This window comes from Augochlora pura, chromosome 11 (genome assembly GCF_028453695.1).
Source record: "Augochlora pura isolate Apur16 chromosome 11, APUR_v2.2.1, whole genome shotgun sequence".
NCBI classification, from domain to species: domain Eukaryota; kingdom Metazoa; phylum Arthropoda; class Insecta; order Hymenoptera; family Halictidae; genus Augochlora; species Augochlora pura.
The window spans coordinates 1,042,585-1,062,081 of record NC_135782.1 but is presented as its reverse complement, the minus strand read 5'-3'; the positions used below and the strand labels follow the sequence as shown (position 1 = coordinate 1,062,081).

General features: G+C 42.8%; 1 protein-coding gene and 1 long non-coding RNA gene across 4 annotated transcripts in view; one reads left to right on the top strand and one right to left on the bottom strand.

Moving 5' to 3' along the window:
- LOC144477373 (scavenger receptor class B member 1) overlaps window positions 1-19,497 on the bottom strand; it is a 30,747-nt gene that overhangs the window by 5,002 nt on the left and 6,248 nt on the right. For both annotated transcript variants that reach the window (XM_078195099.1, XM_078195098.1), the window contains exons 3-7: window positions 7,424-7,515; window positions 7,164-7,324; window positions 6,694-6,838; window positions 5,170-5,370; window positions 309-469 (exon numbers count right to left, since the gene is read on the bottom strand). In XM_078195099.1, coding sequence (XP_078051225.1) covers window positions 309-469; window positions 5,170-5,370; window positions 6,694-6,838; window positions 7,164-7,324; window positions 7,424-7,515 — 760 coding nt within the window. The remainder of the gene's footprint in view (window positions 1-308; window positions 470-5,169; window positions 5,371-6,693; window positions 6,839-7,163; window positions 7,325-7,423; window positions 7,516-19,497) is intronic.
- LOC144477374 (uncharacterized) lies at window positions 5,190-19,478 on the top strand. Of its 2 annotated transcripts, none has more exons than XR_013495187.1 (3): window positions 5,190-5,511; window positions 5,581-5,700; window positions 18,755-19,478. It is a non-coding gene; the product is annotated as an uncharacterized LOC144477374 (long non-coding RNA). The 2 variants fall into 2 exon arrangements; XR_013495186.1 differs by lacking the exon at window positions 18,755-19,478 and adding an exon at window positions 13,852-14,006.

Below are 19,497 nucleotides of genomic sequence, written 5' to 3'. Positions count from 1 at the left end.
AAAAGATAAGATAACTGGTCAGCGAGGTTGCAATTTAGGCAGATTTAGGACTGGACCGCGGGTCTAGAAAGTATCTACATTCCAAAACGAATAGCGCTATTATTTACTTTAATCTATTTGTCACATAGCAAGACGAACTAGGTATAAAACTGTTATCTTCTTCTTTTGCAGATATTGACCACTTTGTAGGAACAGAATTTTCTTGGTTCTATGATGTCCCGATTCAAGTTCTTAGGTTCTGGATTAGGAAGGCAATTGGAATGTTAGATTTCATACAGATTTCATTACTGTACTGCAACGATTCTTACTGTGGCGACGTCTCGTTCCCTTCAGTTTTTTCGTAACCCCATTGCGACATTCCCGGACTGTAATTGTAAGATTCGATGCTGAGGTACCGCCCCTCCTCCTCCGTCATGTTCTCGTTTTTGCCGATGTTCATAAACACGGTGTTCTCCCCTTCGTCGTACATCTGCGCAAAAGAGTACACACGATCCTGCATACGTTCGAATTTCGGAACGATATTAACGACTAAGGTAATATTAAAATTCTAGTCTGCATTGTTTCTTTATATTCTTGGAATAGGAATGTCGCGAAGGCTAACTAATTGAAACATTGATCAAAGTTTTATGATGTTAACCGGGAAGTAATTAAGGAAATCTGTTGCAAAATTTATGGTTGCTGTTAATTACTGGATTATCGGTGTTTATGCAAATAGTAATTTTTACGATCTTGTTTACAAACGGAACAGTTCAGCGGAGATTCTAATTTTGATCGCAAATGAAGACAGTTATGTCGTTTGTACGTTATGTGTTTATCAAGGATAATAATTCGGTCATTATCTATTTTTGGACACCGCGAAACGGTCGATTTCGTTTCGATTCTATCGCGACTAATTTTAATCGGTGTTGTAACCGTTCCGGCCGTGCCAGACAATCGCGAACGCTATGATTTCGCAGAATTAGCAACCACGCGGCTATAATTCGGCGACATTAGGCACTCGTCGCCTTGAAAAATTTCTAACAGAAAACAGGTATTGCCAGCGTGTTTTGCGTAGCCGGCTCCCGATTCTAATCGCCGGTATTAATGACCCGTCGTGTCCCGGTATCTTGCATTGGTTTTATTGTATCTTTTACGGCCAGTAGTATTGCCAAACTATTTACGACACGAAAAGCTTAAACATTTATTCAAAACTTTTTCCACCGATGTATTCAGTTTCACTTCTCCTTGAATGAGCGACGTTAGACTTTTGAACGGCACTCTCGTTTGTTCTACCAACCAGCAGCGTTACCGACAAGCCTAGTTTGTTAAATATTAGGTCAACGCAGAAATACGAGTTCCATAAAGCTTGATTCAGGTGGAAATCATTTTGATCAGTTTTAATTAACATTGAAACCGATCGAATCACTTTGCAAACCACATAACGTGTTAAATTGTTCGATGGTCATTCTATAGCATTTGAGCTACTGTCGTCGTCATTTCCTCGTTTTCTCGGAAGAAATTGCGAATGCCAGGAAACGGTACATAAACAAGAGGATCGTACTTGACACCGTAGTCATTGAGAATAAATACATGAATGAGTCAGTTGCGTCCGTTCAGTCGGCAATGAATAGTAGAATATTTTATAGTACGTAACGCCGAGCACAAGGATCCAATAAATCGTGTGAGTTCTTTCTTCGTGATCGAAAACGACGTTCGAATGGCGCGAAAGGATGCAACAAATCGTTTCTTATGCAGATACGTTTCGATAATGATTAAGAGCCTTCGCTGTCCCGCTAACCGCAAGTAGAAGCGACAAATAATGATCAGACACGCTGTTGTTCTACCATTCTCCGCCGACGTTTAATCGAGATTTTCGCGATCACGAATCCGCGCGGTATAATAACCATACATTTAATATATATTGTAAATTTTCTTCCTCGATTATTTACTATCTTCGTCGAGGGAGCTTTCAAAAGCTCTAGAAAAATTTCAGAACGCTGTTATATCGTCGCTGAACTCTATAACAGAAATACAATTTTCGATTTGGATAAAAAAATCTAATTCTTTGCTCAGCAAATTATTAATGGAAGGAACACCGCGCGCTGAAAAGAATTCGGATAAAAATGAGCGTAAACGAGCTAATGCCGCAATTATGCCAGCCGGACCACGGAAAAACGACACGCGACCGGCCGGAACAGCTTCGGTTATATGACACAGAACTTTCATTAACAGTTCCTTTCGACTCGTTATTTCATGTAACGGCGGGAAAAGACCGCGAGAAACCGAGCAACAGGTTTAAGAATCTTGTCGCCGGAGATCGGCAGCGATCGGCCAATTTCTAATAAAACGATCAATTTCGTTCGCGAATTCGTTTCTTCACTTCGATTGACGGCATGCGCGCATCTCTCTCTCTCTCTCTCTCTCTCTCTCTCTCTCTCTATCTCTGTTATAACCGCTTTTTCTGCGTTCAGAAGTCGTTGACGCTAACCTTGTGAACCCTGAAACCGTATGTAAAACAGTGAAAGGATCAACGACTGGGAATACTAATTGCGAAAACCGTCGACAGTTCGGTACTGTTGGCGGCACGAAGCCAGCGTTTATTATTCTTCGCCGCGTTCATTATACAGGCGCCGCGAAATATCCGCGATGTTTTAATAACGTTCCACCTTCGATCGCTTCGCCATAGTCGGACCCGGCTGAAAATATTTCCGCTAAACACCGCAAATATTTGTAAATGCTACTTCAACGGTAGCTTAGCCGTTCGGCAATGTAAGCGAGGGTCGCGTACAACCGTGTGCACCTTAAAGTTTGTCTCAGTCGATAGTAATTTGCGATTGTTGATCCTATTCGCTTGCCGTTGCCGAGCAGCTTTAATGTTACCGGTTCCGAGACGCGCAAGAAGATTCTTCCAGTCTATGAAACGAGTTTTACCAGTCTTTGCCGTCTTGTGTCCGAGGGCCGCCCGTAGTTCACGGTACTCGGGTAGGTGGATGAAATAACGAATCGACGAAATAATGTCGACCACGAAATGTTGGATAGGATATAATCTATCGAAAGATTGAGGACAGTGCGAAGGACGAAATAAGGAGGACGGTAGAGAGAGAGAGGACAATATAGGGAGGACAGTATAGAGGAGATAATATAGAGAGGACGAAATAAAGTGGGAAAATTAAAATGGAGAAAATATAGAGAGATAATATAAAAAGGAACAATTAAAATGAGGAGAACAAAATGAAAGAAGCCAAAACAGAGAACAATATAAAATCGTCGAAAAAACAAAAGACAAAATGGAATTCGCAAAATGAAGGAATAAATTGTCAATTTCAGAAGAGATCTAAATTCAGAGCACATACCAATATCATAAATCATTGTTCCCTTAAACGAAGCATAACTCGCAAATACCGCGACAATGCCATTAAGGTAATAAGCAACAAAAATCTGGTAATTAAGGAGGGTACACGCGCAAGCACCGGTCGAAGTAGGATATACAGGCCAGGCAGTGGAGTTTGCTAATGATTTATGTAGATGTCTGGGCATAATGAATGAAGGGGGGAGTTCTCACCCTCTCACCTGCGTTGATTTACACGTTCGCGCGCGCCGACTTACGCGTGCAGGACCGTAAATTGTGTTTCTCCGTTGTAACACGTCGATCGATCTGTATTAGTACGAATCCGCGCGCGGGAAAACACGAGCGACGCGTACAGCAACAGGAAACTCGAAATGATTCGGTCGATTCATGCACGGACAAGGTTAGTCGGTTGTGCCAATAACCGGTATAATATTTTTCGCCGATTTTTTTTTGCTCCCCCTATGAATGTTCTCGAATGTCGACGCTCTGTACGCAATACTAACTGTCGCGTACCAACGTGTGCTCGCGTTAACGAATCGCGAGCTTTCTCTTATTTTTCCATCGAATGTCTAACGGAGCCCGATAATTCAATTACTCATTTATTTAATTATTTGTCGAATCTATGAGCGAAGTTAACGCGTTGGTTATAGAATTAAAAAATAATTCAGAGGCTCGGAATGCCTTGATACATTATTCAAATAAAAAATAAATATAATACAAAATAATAATATATCATAAGACCGTAATAACACATATAAAAAAAGATAGTAATATATAGTGCTTGTTACGAAGACTGCGAACATAGTCGACGATAGTGTTTCAGACACAAAGCAGACGTGCGCATAAATGTCCAAAGATTTATTAACGAGTTAATCGACGCAGCTCGTGTAGCAACGACATCATAGTGCAACAGGTTAACGCACGCGAAATCAGTGGTTCAGCCGCGTCCACAGCGGTCCGCAGAAGTCTCCACAATGTAATCGACTCGCGTGTAAACGAAACTGTCAGGTTGTTCTCGTTGTCAATAGTGGCGACTAATGATGAATATGTCGCAAATTGCATGAGCTCGTCGCATGCAAAAAACTTCCACGTATAGTCTCTCTATATTTTCAAGTCGTTTTTCTAATACGGCGAACGCGCGAATCGCCGCAAACAAATCGTTATTTCGACAAATAATGTACCGAGGAGAGGAATTAACACGAACTCGCACTACGAGCTGCACAATTTCATGATAATTACAGTCGCACGATTATTGCATTTTAATAGGGCTTTTATTTTGTAAGTGAAACAGCAATTAACGGAAGCCTCGAATAGAAATATTAGTAATAGACGTGTCGGCAATCAAGAGACATTAATTAGTACTTAATTTGAGCAAGATACGCTAAACAGTACACTTCGTATAAATCGCATAGCTAAAAAAAATAGTTATCGTTTCCATCGACTGTGAATGTAAATTTTCTTGGAACTATCCTTCGCTAAAATCAAGTTCATCGCGTTTTACGATCTTCCATGTATCGCAGGAGACAATCGAGAAACGTTTATGACCGGCAACAGGACAAGCCGAACGATTCTTTCTTTACTCAATGAGTTGCGCGGTTCTTAGTTAACAAAGCAAACTTGTCGCCTCCTCTCGACTATTTTTATCCGGTGTTGCGAGATGAAAGATAATTACTATGATTGGTACCAGAATACTCTTGTTATTGAACCACGATTTTTACGCGTTTCAGTGCTAAAATCGCCGGACGCGAACCGTAGAAAGAATTTATGTAAATCTATCGTTTATAAATTTATTCTGGTTGGTTTCTAAAAAGTTTTTTTTTTTAAGGAAATGTGGTACTCACCCTGTCGAGCAGACCGAATTTCGGGAAGTCGATGAAACTCGGTACGACGGTGCTCGCGAAATGTATCAGCCTGTCCTCGTAGCCCCATAGATATTCGTGGACGGATATGTGCAGGATCGCTTTGCTGTTCATCACGTTGATCAGGCTGATCCACGGTATATTGACGAACATTCCAGCGTCGTGCAACGTCGACGAGAGTCCCTGCGAACGGAATTATCGGGCTCAACGTGCTGCACACCGTTCAACGGTTCGATTATAAATAGACCGTGTACGTTCACGGATCACAATAGAGACTATCCCGTCTATTAAACCATAACACCATGACCCATCGATGACAATTCGGTAAACTAGGAACACCGTAATCAAACCACGACCAGCTTTCAGTGTCTTTATTCCTTTTTTTTATTTCAGTGTCTAATTATTTCGTAACGCGATGCAACAATTTTTAATAACGGTGTCGAAGAGTCACCGTTCGATCGCGAGGGGTACGAAGAAAAACAACGGCGTCCCGACGTCTCCAGCAAAATTCAGGTAACCTCGTCGCACCTGCGGATAATTGATCGCGAGTGAAAAAGGTGTCTGTCGCTTGTCACCGCGTTCAATTATCAACCGAAGAGATTCCACCGACTCGTTCGCGAGAACGACGTTCTCGCCCGTAAATCGTTGATCAATTACGGCTCGGTCGATTACGTCCGATGCCTGACCGTTTTTTTTTCACCGGGATCGGCGAAATTGACAAACAAGACGAGAAGAAAAACGTTCGGTATTATACCATTCGCAGGAGAGAGAAGAAAAAAAAGGAAAATGGTCGCGAACCGCGGTATGCAAAGATCTGCCCGTAATCGTCGCAGTATCTGTTACGACACAGGTATAACGAGCGCTGCCGCGGACAGGCCGCTGATCAAAGTGTCATCGTTAATAAATACGCGAGAGGTATATTATACTCATGTAAGAACATAGTCTTCGCGATTTTGCTTAATCGCCGACGGTTTTTTGAGGACGCTAATGCCCGTTAATGGACGGCCAGTTTTCACGTTTCTTTGGACCGCGCGCACGGCAATCATGCTGTCGCGGCAACGCTTCTGTTTAGAATCGGTATATGCATGAGTCGCGACGAACGTAATCGATCGGCCGGGAAAATTAGTTAGTTATTCATAGTTCTTGCGTTTTAAGGTACAAGACAGCGATGATCTGCGGATTTTATCGGTCGACCAGCGTTTCTAACGACGGTACTGGTCGCAAATTTTTCTTAATTTATCGCGAATCTCTTGTCGCTGTTTTGCATCGCATTTAAAGAAATGTTTGTCGCAAAGAGAAATTTTGCGATGGAATTATATTAATGTTGCATATTACCGCGAAGCAAAGGACACGTTTGATCCGGTTATCGCGTCACGATAAAAAAATCGCGCGACTAATTATGGCTGTGCTGTTATACGTCTCGCTCGTGGAAGCAGGAATTACTCTGTCAATTAATTGATTGATCGATCGATTGTGCGATTAAATCACTAATGCGCTTTCACTCACCAGCATCGGTATGTTCGGCACGCGCACCATGTCGGTCGTCGGATCACCGTTAGACATCTCTGGCACGTACTTTACCGTCCTCTTCGGGATGTACGATATCGTTTTGTTCGCGTGCCACGTGATATTTTGATTCTCCAGTATCTCCCTGAAACGAGACGCCGTCGGTGGTCAACAAACGAAAGAAAATCGCGGCCGTTTCGACGTGTTGCAACTGTTTCGATGTGCTGCAATTGTTGCGCAAACGTTGATGCAAACGTTGCATCGTTGGACGTTGAGAGTTTGACAGAAAAGGGGGGTATTAAATGGAACTTGAACCTGAGATTAAACAGAACTTGAACTTGCTCTTAAACATGCGAACAAAACAGCAAATATTAATACGGTACAAGCAAATACGGTAGACACTCGTCGAATCTAAGAGACTCGTTAAACAATTTCGTTAGCATTAATTAGGTGTCACGTTCGGTACTCACTGGTAGACGTATGGTCCGACCTCTTGGAGCTTCAACTTCTCTTCGCCATTGAGAAACGCCTCCGCATTGGTAATATTAAATATATAGACTTTGAAGAACACGTCTATGGTTGGTTTCTTCCATAAATTGAAAGCCAGGGAGTTCGGTCTCATATCCACCGTCTGAAACAATCGTATGTTTGGAAAATAGAATTTATTCCGAATTTCGTTATGATTACTGAGAACAAATTAGCTTGTTCTTGACAACTTGCTGTCACTTACGAAGTCAAATATCCTTAGCGCGGGGTTGATCTTGTAGATGGCGAAGGCTAGGATCGTGGAAATGGCGCCGGACACGAATAAAATGATGCATTCTGCAACAAAATGAGAAAACAAAGATTGTAGAACAAAAAATGCAAGAACGATGAGATTTTAATTTTCAGTGTCAGTTAGCGTGAGATTTGATATTTTTCTTCGATCGACTTAGCGGAATTTTTCTAGCGATTTTCTATCGATTCCTTGTTGATTCTTAGCGATCATTTCCTCGGTCGATTAATCATGCAAACTGCGTCGAATTCATCGATACGACACTCGCAACAGATTCGTTCTTTATATAAGAAATACGTTGCGGCCTTAGGAGAGAACACGTGCTCGAAGTTTGCGCACGATTTTCATTTCGTGTTTACACGTGACGCCGTTCGTCTCGTTGCGTTTCTAACGATCCGTTATCGTGCGCGCGAGCGTAAGGACTTTTCGACGTAAACGTTCTTCTTGCGTTATTCGTCGGGAAAAATTGGTTCTAAGAAAACTCACGTTGCATAATCGGAACGCAGAACTTTCTAGTCGGGAATCGTGGACAAGATAATGGCGAAATCTTTGTTGTTTATTCCGAAATTAACATAATATAGCGCGTCTTGCTGTTACATATTAAATTGTCTGTTTCTATCGACAATGATTATGATTGTTACAATTATTATGATCATTATGACTCATCATTGGCTCTGGGATAATTCTATTCCCATTAGGATGAATATTACTCGTTATTGGTAAATCAATACCTTCGAGACCAAGCAAGCACATACTATACACACCACAATTGAAATTCTCCCTACTAAATATACGATTATACTATAAATAATTTAATGTATGCTAATAATAGTCTGCGCTGCTACATATTATATAAAATGTGATTACTGTCTAACGAGCAGCTCTTGGAATTGTTCATTTGAATATTACAAAAACCAGTAAATCTGTACCGCTAATAAATGGTATCCGATCGTAATTAGAGGGACGATTCTCCCCGGAAAATATAGCGAAACGGATATCGCGCGGCATCGATCGCGATCCGGAGTTTCTTATTCCGTGCGCGTCGTCGCTCTGCGTAATCGCGGCCGCTTTTGCATATCCCCGTATCGTAAAGCACGTTGGTAAAAGTTGTAAGTTTTTCTTTTTCTCTGGATCTGTTTAGTCTGCGAAGTTGCTGAATCGATGGAAACCAGAACGCGCGTAACTCGCGCGAAGACGTGAGGTCGCGGCATTGCTGCAGTCCTAGAGAATTTATCGTCGCCGTCGACGTCGTCGTCGTCTCCGTTGGAAACTCGTCCGGCACCTTGGCGGAGCACAGTTGATCTTGATGAATTAGCAGTCGGCCGTCGACCAATCGCCGCGCGCTTTATTAATCGCTTGCTAATCGTTTCGCTCCATCGATTCTTTCTATCGAGAGCCGCGGGCAACAGCGACAGCCATTCGCGATCGATGGATCCATCGACGCTGCCGGGGCGACTTCTCCTAAGTCGAGAATAGCCTCTCGCGGTTGTTTCCGACGATCGTACGTTTTATTATTAAATTTCTGCGATATTCTAATTTTTCACTCTTACAGCGCAAAACAAGTCGTTGTTGCGCGCGATAATTTCGAGATCGGGGCGTCGTCGTTGGTTTTAAAGCAATTGTAACGCAGTTTCCGAGAATAGTTAACCTCGTCTAAATCACGCAAAAAAATGGCCGCGGCTGCGACGCATCGTCGACGCAACCGAACCCTTTTTTCATCGTTCCTAATTTCGCGTCGCGACACGCTGAATATTCAAGCAGACCGTCTAGATACTTCCTCGTCCACGTCCATAATGTATTCGAACATTTATACCGGGATAATTAGCGATGTCACGGATCAGGTAAAATGCGCCGAACATTCCTCAAATTAATTTATGCGCATCCGATCGCTGTCGGTTTTTGTGCATCGTCCGACGATCGTGCCGCACGAAATCGCCTTTCGAGCTGCTGTACGCTAAGATCTATATATATTCATTCATTTATCTATTCATTAATTAATTTATTTATAGATTAATTTATTTATCTATTCATCAATTAATTTATTTATACAATAATTTATTTATCTATTCATTAATTAATTTATTTATACATTAATTTATTTAACTATTCATTCATTTGTTGATTTATACATGCGCGAGAGACGAAAGAACACGGAAGAGTTTCGAATCCACGAGATAAGGAGACATCGCAGGAATTCGTGTCGCCGCCTTGACCTTAACGAGTTATCGTTTTCGTTATTTTTAGTAGAAGTTGTACCGTTCCAAGATATTTTTGAAGGAGTCCGATAAATTATCCTGAGCGCTGTTTTTTTTACAATTCCATGGCTTTTTATAGCTCGCGGAATAGTCGATGCGAAAAAAGTGGCCGGGGAAGTCGCCGGATGTTCACATGATCCATGGTAGAGTCAGATAAGCAATTGTAAATCCGAACTTGGGAAATGATTAATATTATTAGAGGAAATTATTCCTATTATTAATTATTAGGTAATTTATCGGGACATTTTTTCGGATCACTCTTTTGGAACATTGATTTTTCGAGACAGTTCTTCGCCGTCGATTGTTTCCTTTTCGCCGGGAAGGGCGCGAAACGTTTTCGTCCGATCGCGCAACCGAAACTGCATTTCAGCCGGTGCCTTATCCGGATCCGGTGACACGTGTCGGCCACTTTCGACCTAGGGACAGGTGAGCGCGCATTAAATATCTTCGTCGACCTATAATCCGCTAAAAGGTTGCAGCTTTAGAAGGTCGACGGAGCGGCGTTCCCTTGTCAAATCGCGTGACACCTACCGAACCCATTACCGTTTTTTCGCGCGGACGCGGTCTCGCCATTGCCAACGGGAAAGAAAAAGAAAGAGGAGAGGAATTCGAACAGAGATATCCAATTACGGTATCGCCGGAAACGCGGATCGGCGCACGACCTTGTCGATCGCCGGACACACACGCGGTGGCTCGCGAAAAGTGATCGGGGGCCAGCTTTTAAAAACGGAATAACTTGTTCGCGATCGATCCGGCAGTATTGAATTTGTTCCACTGCTGCTAGAGACACTGGTCGACTATTACAGTGACTGGGAAATTTGTTTCTAAAACCGCGATTAGCTGGAGCAATTATTTTATTACGTAGCGCGATAACGATATCAGAGAAAATTCGATCGCCTTTTTGCTAATTCCTTCTTAATTTCTCTGCGCTGATCGCTCCCATTTAGAAACACTAAAACAGTTTTTATAGATATTAATTTAAATAATTTGGAATATGGATAACAAAAATCCTAGATTTTTTAAGAGTCTCAAACAATAAAAACGTAGACTTCGATGCGATCTATACGAATATTTTTCTCTGCTTAGGGAAAATTTCTTTATTCTCCTTGTTGTTACAACATTTTTGCAAAATGTTTTATGGTAATTGAAACTATCTGGTCTGAACGAACTGCAAGCGATTTAATCGAACAAGGAACGAATCGATTCCGTTTCGAAAGGCGCCGCGTGTAGGACGGAAATATTTGGGACAACGAATACGTCGAGTTTTCAGTGGTAGGGTAAAAGGTGTCTAGATCTCAAGGTGTGACCGTTATTGACGGGCGTCAATCATGTTCTACGAATACGCATGTAATGTGATTCACAGAAATCCGGCTCGCCTTGACTCGAATACCGTCCCGCGGATTCGTGAAATAGCAATTAATGAAGACCAGTTTGCGAAACGAATTCACCGATTTCTGCCGCGAGAGAAAAACCGACCCTCCACGAGGGTCACCGTAATAATGTCGCCCCGCCTCGGCTCGTCGCTTCTTTCGCGGCGCCCGTACCCTTCGACTTTCATTGGTCGTGCGCCTTAATCGTTCTTTAACGACCGTGTCAGTCGTGTTCGGTCTAAGGACAATCTTAATGACCGTCTTATTTTCCTCCAATCGTTTTCCTCCTTCGAACGCAATCTTTCGTTGGTCGCGCCGTGCTCGTTTCTCAACGGTTTCGGCTGTTCGCGACGATTATCCACGGAATTACCAATCACGTGGTAAATTACGCGCGACCTGGTTTTAATTATTGGTAATCGACCGGTTAACTAACACGATACCTATTTGTAGAACACACCGCAAAAATTATAGGAGAATTCTGGATGAAAGTTGGCCAACTTTGATCGACGATAACTTCGCGGAAAATCGTCGTAGAACGATGACTCTTTTTTTAAATTAAAGCTCGAAGTCTCTGTTTTAATATAGTTTCCTTTATTTCAGGTTTCACTCATCCTCGCGATTGCAACCATTTAAATGCGAGGTCGTGACCGAGTCGTGTGGTCGTATCGCAAATGGACCAAGTTTGAAAAAATGCACAGACTTTGAAAAATTTTTTTCGGACATGCCGCTTTCATAGAAATAAACTTCGAATCTTCCCCTTTAATTTAAAGAAAACGAATCGAAGCTACGATTTTTTTTCGCGAAGTTACAGCACTTTAAAGTGACCCCTTCCATTTCTGACATAAAAACGAGTGCTTGCATTAACGGGGTATCTTCGAAGTGCTGTAACTCCGCGTAAAAAAATCGCAGTCCAGTTTCTTTTTTATGAAATTAAAGGGGAAAGATCGAACTTAATTTCACTGGAAACGGCGTGTCCGAGAAAAATTTTTCAAAGTCTGTGCATTTTTCCAAAGTTGCCCATTTTTAGTAGGACAAAGGCCTCTCACAAAGTGTTACAGAAATGATTTTTGCATTTAAATGTTTTTTATGGTTTTAACAAATATATTGGCAGTTAATGATTATATCCTAATAAATCACCGCTCGTTTGCAATCGTGCCGTAACATTGTCCGGAATTTCGCCGGTACATTTACGGCCTTTTGTTCCATTGCCGTTTCGCGTATCCACTACGATGTTACTCTTCGCTCAACATTATTTAACGATCCGGTGAAACATATGTTACGCAGTCTCATTAAGCTCGTATCGAACGCTTACGGTTTCAACATTGAACCCTCGTCCGCCTTTCGCGGCGATTCACGCCGCGAATGGTTTTATTGGTTCGTTTAAAACTCGTTCCGTGAATTTCTTCGTTTCCGAGTTATCCGCTCGATAAACGGAATAAATTAAAAATCAAATCAAATAAAACAGCCGCGTATAGTGCTTCGGCAAAATTTTCGCATCGAAGAGAAACATTTTCACAGCCAATTTACAATGTTTCATTAGAATAAATTATTCGCGGAGGGAAGCGTTGTTTATCGAGCAACGAATAATAATGGCATTTACGCAAAGCATTTCTATCGGGACAAAAAAGACAACCGACGGACAAAAAACTACGATCATTTGTGCGAGTTGGTTATAATACTAACAAGTTGCCCGACAGCGTTTATTTATAGAAGACAAGATGTCGGCGAGCGAAACGCTTCCGATTCGTTTTTTTTTCTCTTCAGCATCAATTAGTTTTCCGTTTTGTTCCCTGATTTATTATTCTGCCTACCGGGAACACTCGTCGTAAGTCTAAACATTATTATACGTCGCGCGTAGTGGACGGGTAACTACCGGTGCCCGAAGACACGGCACGGTTCAGCGTTAACCTTTAGCACCTGCTTTTTCATTCCTTACGGCATCGGTTGTAGAAGTTTTCACGTCTCTCGACGCGCCCAGACAAATCAATAGTTTAATCAATCGACTATAATTAACGGATCGCAGGACTTCGTGGAAAACAATTGGTGCGTCCGATTGCAATATACGATAGAAAACAGCTGTTTAATAGATTCGGAAAATTCTTTGAAAATTCGTTCAGCTTTTTCTCTCGCGTCACGATCTGACGGAAAATATATAATTCTCTGCTGGTATAAAAAAGTATTAGAATATTGACATCAGGATTACATTGCGCGCGGTGCAATCGTCGTTCACGATCGAACGTTTGTAATTTCTTTTTTTATGCATTAAACACGGTCCTTTGGTCCATTAAACACGGTCGCGTTAATTAGTAAATACAGAAGCGTCGATCGACAAACGGAATTCGCGTTTTTTGCTCGAATCTCTTGCGTCTTTTCGCATCCTCGCATCGCCGCCTTTTTTTTCTCGCGCGTTGACGAGCGACCATTATCGGATGCAATAATATTCTAATGGCGGTGCCGGAAGCCGATGCCGCACGCGGTCTCATTACAATACGTCCGGCTGTCTCTCTGCTCTTCGCCTTCCAGGTGGTAATAAAGTCGCGACACGTGTTCGCCGACCGCTGCTGGTTCGTTTGTTTCTCGACGCAACGCGGGGGATATCGGTCGACAAACGCAACCGCGATCATGCTAATTGCCATTGTTTCAGATATTATACGGTTCTACCTAATTAGAGCGGGACAACGCCGGACGCCTTTTTGTCTCGCGAACACAACGGCGGGGATGTCGCAAACAACTGTCCCGCTTTGCTTCCGTATTGCAGATTTAATGTTAATGCGACTGGCTCGCTCGCCGCGGGGATTCGGAGAAGGGTTCGTAGTATTGGAAATGAGTAGCTGTTTTGTTGCAGCCTGGCTAAAGTGTTGGTTGTTTGTTGGCGATGTGAGATTCTGGCACGGAACGAATGGACCGCGAAAATTGGAGCATCGAACTTTGGGTGGAAATTGGCCAAAGACCGGCGATGGCTTCGAGGAAAATTATTATACAACCATGACTCTTTTTTTTTAAATTGAAACTTGAAGTCTCTGTTTTAAGATAATGTCCCTCTATTTTATGTTTCAGTTATCCTAATCACTGCAATTTTTTAAATGCGAGACCGTATCGCAAGCGAACAAGTCGGTATAGTCGTATTGGAAATGGGCAAGTTCAAAAAAATCCACGAACTCTGAAAAATTTTTCTCGGACACGCCGTTTCGATAGAAATAAAGTTCGATTCTTCCCCTTGAATTAAAAAAAAAAAGAATCCAAGCTGCGATTTTTTCTCGCGAAGTTACAGCTCTTCGAAGTAATCCTGTTAACGCGAGGCCTGATTTCGTGGCGGAAATACAAGGGTCGCTTCGAAGTGTTGTAACTTCGCGAGAAAAAATCGCAGCCCAGTTTCGTTTTCACCAAATTAAAGAAGAAGATTCGAACTTAATTCCAGCGCAAACGGCGTTTCCGAGAAAAATTTTCCAAGATCCGTGCATTTTGTCAAAGTTGATCATTTTTAATAGGCCTCTCGTGCAAAGTGTTACAGAAATGGCGCTCGCATTGGAAGGGTTACAGCAGCAACAACGCATCGAACATGAAATCGAGAAACACTGCCTTCAAGTGGAGACTTCAAGCTTCAATTTAAAAAAAAGAGTCATCATCCTGCGATGATTTTCTCGCGGAGCGCAGCGATGTCGCGCCAAAGCACGCTTTGGAACTGTCGTATAGGAATGCTGTGTTTGACGATGCCTGTTTGAACAGATCATTCGTATCGCGGAAGTGTACCTATTCTTTGTCGAGATGATTCTAACCAGGTTTGTCGATGTTTCTAAAGAGACCGCCGACCGATCGGAAATTGCGGCGCGGTTCCGAGTAAGCGATCGCTGTTCGAAGAACAAATCCGTCGGAAATGGACGAAAGAGAAAAATGTTGTTTGCTCTTAAGTAGACGATTGCGCGGTTACAACGGTGTTGTTCGCAAGACGATTGTCGCGGAAAACGTAGACGGGAAACGGATGCTCGGAATGTGATGCGAACGGCGACGATCGCTGTGTAATTTGCCGCGAAACCGGCGGTGTACAAACAAGCCAGCGATATGTAAATGCCGCCAGTGCGTAATGTCCGTGGTAATAGAAGCGGCCGATTGAATTTATTGGATGGTCACTGAATAACTATAAATTTTAAGAGCGTCGCTCGTAAAACAGTTTCCATTCATGATTAATCGATGGATTATTTAACGCGGCCGTCGCGCGCCACGGCATCGTAAATCATGCGAATCTTGTATCTTAACACGCGGTTCACGAAGTTCAACTCCACGCTACGTAGCATTTAATAATTAAAGTTATATAATTCACATAGTTCTATATAATACAGCTTTATAATTTTACTAATAATAGTTAGCAAAATCAGAATCGAATCTTTTTATTATTTAAAAAATGTAACAGCGCTGCTCTGCGTTGTTTTCAGCCAATTATTGTTATTTATTTGCACGAGTTACATAAACTTCTGAACGCGAAATTATGAACACAGTTTCGCAAAGAAGATTAAGTAATAGAGTGATAGCGTTTCGGCAATAAAACAGCGATAATGAGGCAATGTTTCACGTTTGTGCGAAGGGTACCGCGCGCGATCGGCTATTATATTGTCCAGATAAGAAGCCGATAGCGAGGCGTGGAATTCGAAACGCGTGGACTGAAAGTGCATACTTATCTCCAACGAGCGAGAAGGACGGGTTGATTTCTTTATTGAGCCGGTCGGTTGCGAATGAAAAGGATAATTGGCTGGCAATTTGCTGGCGATCGTTTCGCGACGAGATCACAGACTCGCTGCTTGAGGTCAAGATCAGGAAGCCGCGCGCACATCCGACTTCCTTTACTTAACACGCTCTCGGCCGAGCACGTTTTTCGAAAGTTCTTACGCAACGCCTCTCGCACGATTAATGGTGTTGCGGTGGCGCTCGTAAATCGGCTACGGATTTTATGCATTTTTTTCACCGAAACCGCCGGATTGCATATACTGCTCCGGCCGACTTCGACCGACGATAATTCCGGGAAAAATCATCGTAGGATGATGACTCTTTTTTGAAATTGAAGCTTGAAATCTCTACTTTAAGACAGTATCTCTCGATTTTAAGTTCGTGTGCGTTTTCATTGCTGTAATCTTTTAAACGCGAGCACCATTTCTGTAACACTTTGCACGAGGCCTACTAAAAATGCTCACCTTTGACAAAATGCACGGACCTGCGAAAATTTTTCTCGGAAACGCCGTTTACACTGTAATTAAGTTCGAATCTTCTTCTTTAATTTGGTGAAAACGAAACTGGGCTACGATTTTTTTTTCGCGAAGTTACAACACTTCGAAGCGACCCTTGTATTTCCGCCACGAGATCAGACGTCGCGTTTAACAGGGTCACTTCGAAGATCTGTAACTCCGCGAAAAAAAATCGCAGCTTGGATTAATTTTTTTTAAATTAAAGGGGAAGAATCGAACTTTATTTCTATCGAAACGGCGTGTCCGAGAAAAATTTTCCAAGTTCTGTGCATTTTGTCAAAGTTCGGCATTGTTAATAGACCAACCGTGGCTTCGTGTTTAAAGGGTTACAACGGCGAGGTTACACTGTATCTAAAATCGGCGATTACGATGATAAAATAGAAGATTCCAGCTTGAATTTCAAGGTTGGTTATTGATTTGTTTAGTCTGCTCTGTATCTGGCCATGTAACCGGCGGTGCTCGATGACCGAGACCTTTAAACGGTTACGACAGCTTCCTTGGCCGGCTTGTTTACGACCGAAAGTATGTTAATAAGCAATGTAATCGGCCGGCAAACCCCGGCGATCATCGCGTATAGGTTCCCGGAGTCCCCGAGCATCGCCAGAATTTGTTGCGGGCTCCGATTACGAAACCAGCTCCGTGAATTCCACCTGCTGTCGGACCCGTCCCCCCCGGCCGAGGATCTCGGACCGGACCGGTAACAATTACGAAATTTATTGATACCGATGCCTCCCCGTACGTCCTTTTACTACACACGACCTCGCCGGCATTCGAGATTCATCACCGCGTATCAGTAATTTATCGACAATTCTTATTCACAAAATCTCGTTGGAAATTCGCTTGGAATCATCTGCCGTAGAAGAAACCATCCTCCGCGATTCATTCATTCAAGAACGAGGAAACCATAAGTGACATTATTTACGAGCCCCCATCCATCAGCTACGATCCATTAAACATTCCGATTAGTATTATGTGATGATTTATCTTCGTAATCGTAGCTCGCGTAAATCTCGCGTCGGTGCTCGATAGACAGTCGTAAGAAATCCGAAGAAAGCAGATTGCGCAAACGACGAGAAATTGCAGCGAGCTTAGACGATGGCTATCTTAATTAAAAAAAAAAAAAACATTAATTCAACCGAATAGTAGCCGCGCTGCCGTACGCGCGCATCGAGACAATTTATTTATAGTGTCGGGGGTTATCTCTAGGTTGATTCATTTCTCAAAGAGAAGCGAAGGAGCTCTCGTGTCGCCGATAGAGAGTTTTCGTGTTAACGAATTGAATGGCAAGCGAGAAACGAAGGATGCGGCCAATTATACGGTGTGACTGGGTTCCCGCGCATCGCCGTACGCTAAGTGGCTAATTGGTCGGCTGTGAACGTTCGCGGAAAAAAAGAAAAAGAGAGGTGAGAAAACAGATGATCCCGAACGGAGAACCGCGAGCGTCATCCGCTCGATGACGGGGTTATGCCCAACGGGGCTTTATGGTACCGCGCGCAGAAACGATTAAGTGCGTGTTTACCTGTTCCCCGTCGTGCCGCGACGGAGCTTTTCTTTTTACCGTGTCCACGCAATCGATGCGACACCGTCCGTTTTTTCTCTCTTTTTCCCCATTAGGCGCTTGCGATTTATCGGACGGTTTTGTAATTCAAATTCCCGCGTACACGCCGTCGGGGAAACGGTTAAGTATAATTGTTCCGTGTAAAAAATGGTTCGCCGTTCGTAACTGTAGACAGCTTGACATCCCAAACAACCTGTCGGACTGATTGACGTTACACTTTTCCGCACGTCGTCGGCGTGCAACGCGTTAGAGGATCGCACCTTGATTCCACCCGGGGACTTCCTCTCTCCCTCTCTCTCTCTCTCTCTCTTTCTCTTGTTATTGCCGCAAAATGAATAATCGTTTTCCGTGAACTATGCAGGAACGACGATCCGCGGAAACGGAAACGTCGAGAGACGCGCGCGCGAACCGAGATTCGTCACGACAAACAAAACGCGGTCGGTGTTAATGCGTTAAGCGTGTCGATTAGCAGTCCATTATTTTATCGTTTCCCTGCTACCGTGGATTTTTTTGCATGTAGGATATTTTTACGGGGGAATAATCGGGGCATTATAAATTAACCCCTTGTACTGTTATTAGTCAGGCTCGTTCCTTGCGCTATTACAACAGATAGGTTCCATACAAGATCTATTAAATATTATGAATTTCTTCTACATTGAAATGAAAATAAATTCTTCTTTTATCAAAGCTTAGAAACAATAGTACATAAAGACGATAAAGGGAAGAAAAATTGTCTGGTCCTTTTATTATAATATCAAGGATAAGTAAGTGCTGATCAACGCAGCGTGAAATATTAAGCTCGATAATAAATCAAATATATTTTTTAAAAGGTTCCCGAGGTCATTCAAAGCAACTCTTTTTCTTTACAGAAATTTCCTCGGAAATCTCGTTAACGATTTATTAACGAGAAACATTGACCAATGAGAGGCGGACTGCCACGAGGCGAATGGCAAAGTTACTTCGAGCAATTTCGGGAACCCCCGTTTCGAGATCGCAAGTCGCTTGGAATCTTTTGGAACACCCTGTACATCGCGCAACCAAAGAACTTGGCCCACTCGATCTCGACCTCAGCCTTTTTGCGCGTGGAGTCGTTCGTTCCGGTTCTACCGAGGTTACCGGGGATTCCCAAGGCAATTTCCAGGCAGCCCTTCTTTCTTTCTCGTTTTGCTCGAACGAGATCTCTGACCGGTATACAGGTTTGGCCTAAATATCCGCGGCCGAGGCGCAGCAGCTCGGACCTCGGCACTCGAGATTTGATCCTCTTAGGCGAGAACCGATTCGAAAGATAAGCTTCTTGCTCGCTTTATTTCTGGCTGCCGTCGTCGCGCGTGAAATTCAAAGTGTTCGAACGATTTTTGTTTTGTAGAGCGAATTTAACCCTTTCGCTCGGATGGGCGTAAATGATGAAAGCAAAGATTTGGCACAAATTGCTAAAAACTTGGGATAAAAGCCAAAATACGCCCTCGATGAATGACCCATTCGTATAGGAAGAGCTATACCATATATTTTATTCCATACTTTACGCGAGTATTGTTGATCAACGAACAATTAATTATAATATTTAAAAAAATAGATCAGTAAATAAAATAAGTTCAAGCGATCGTTGTTGACT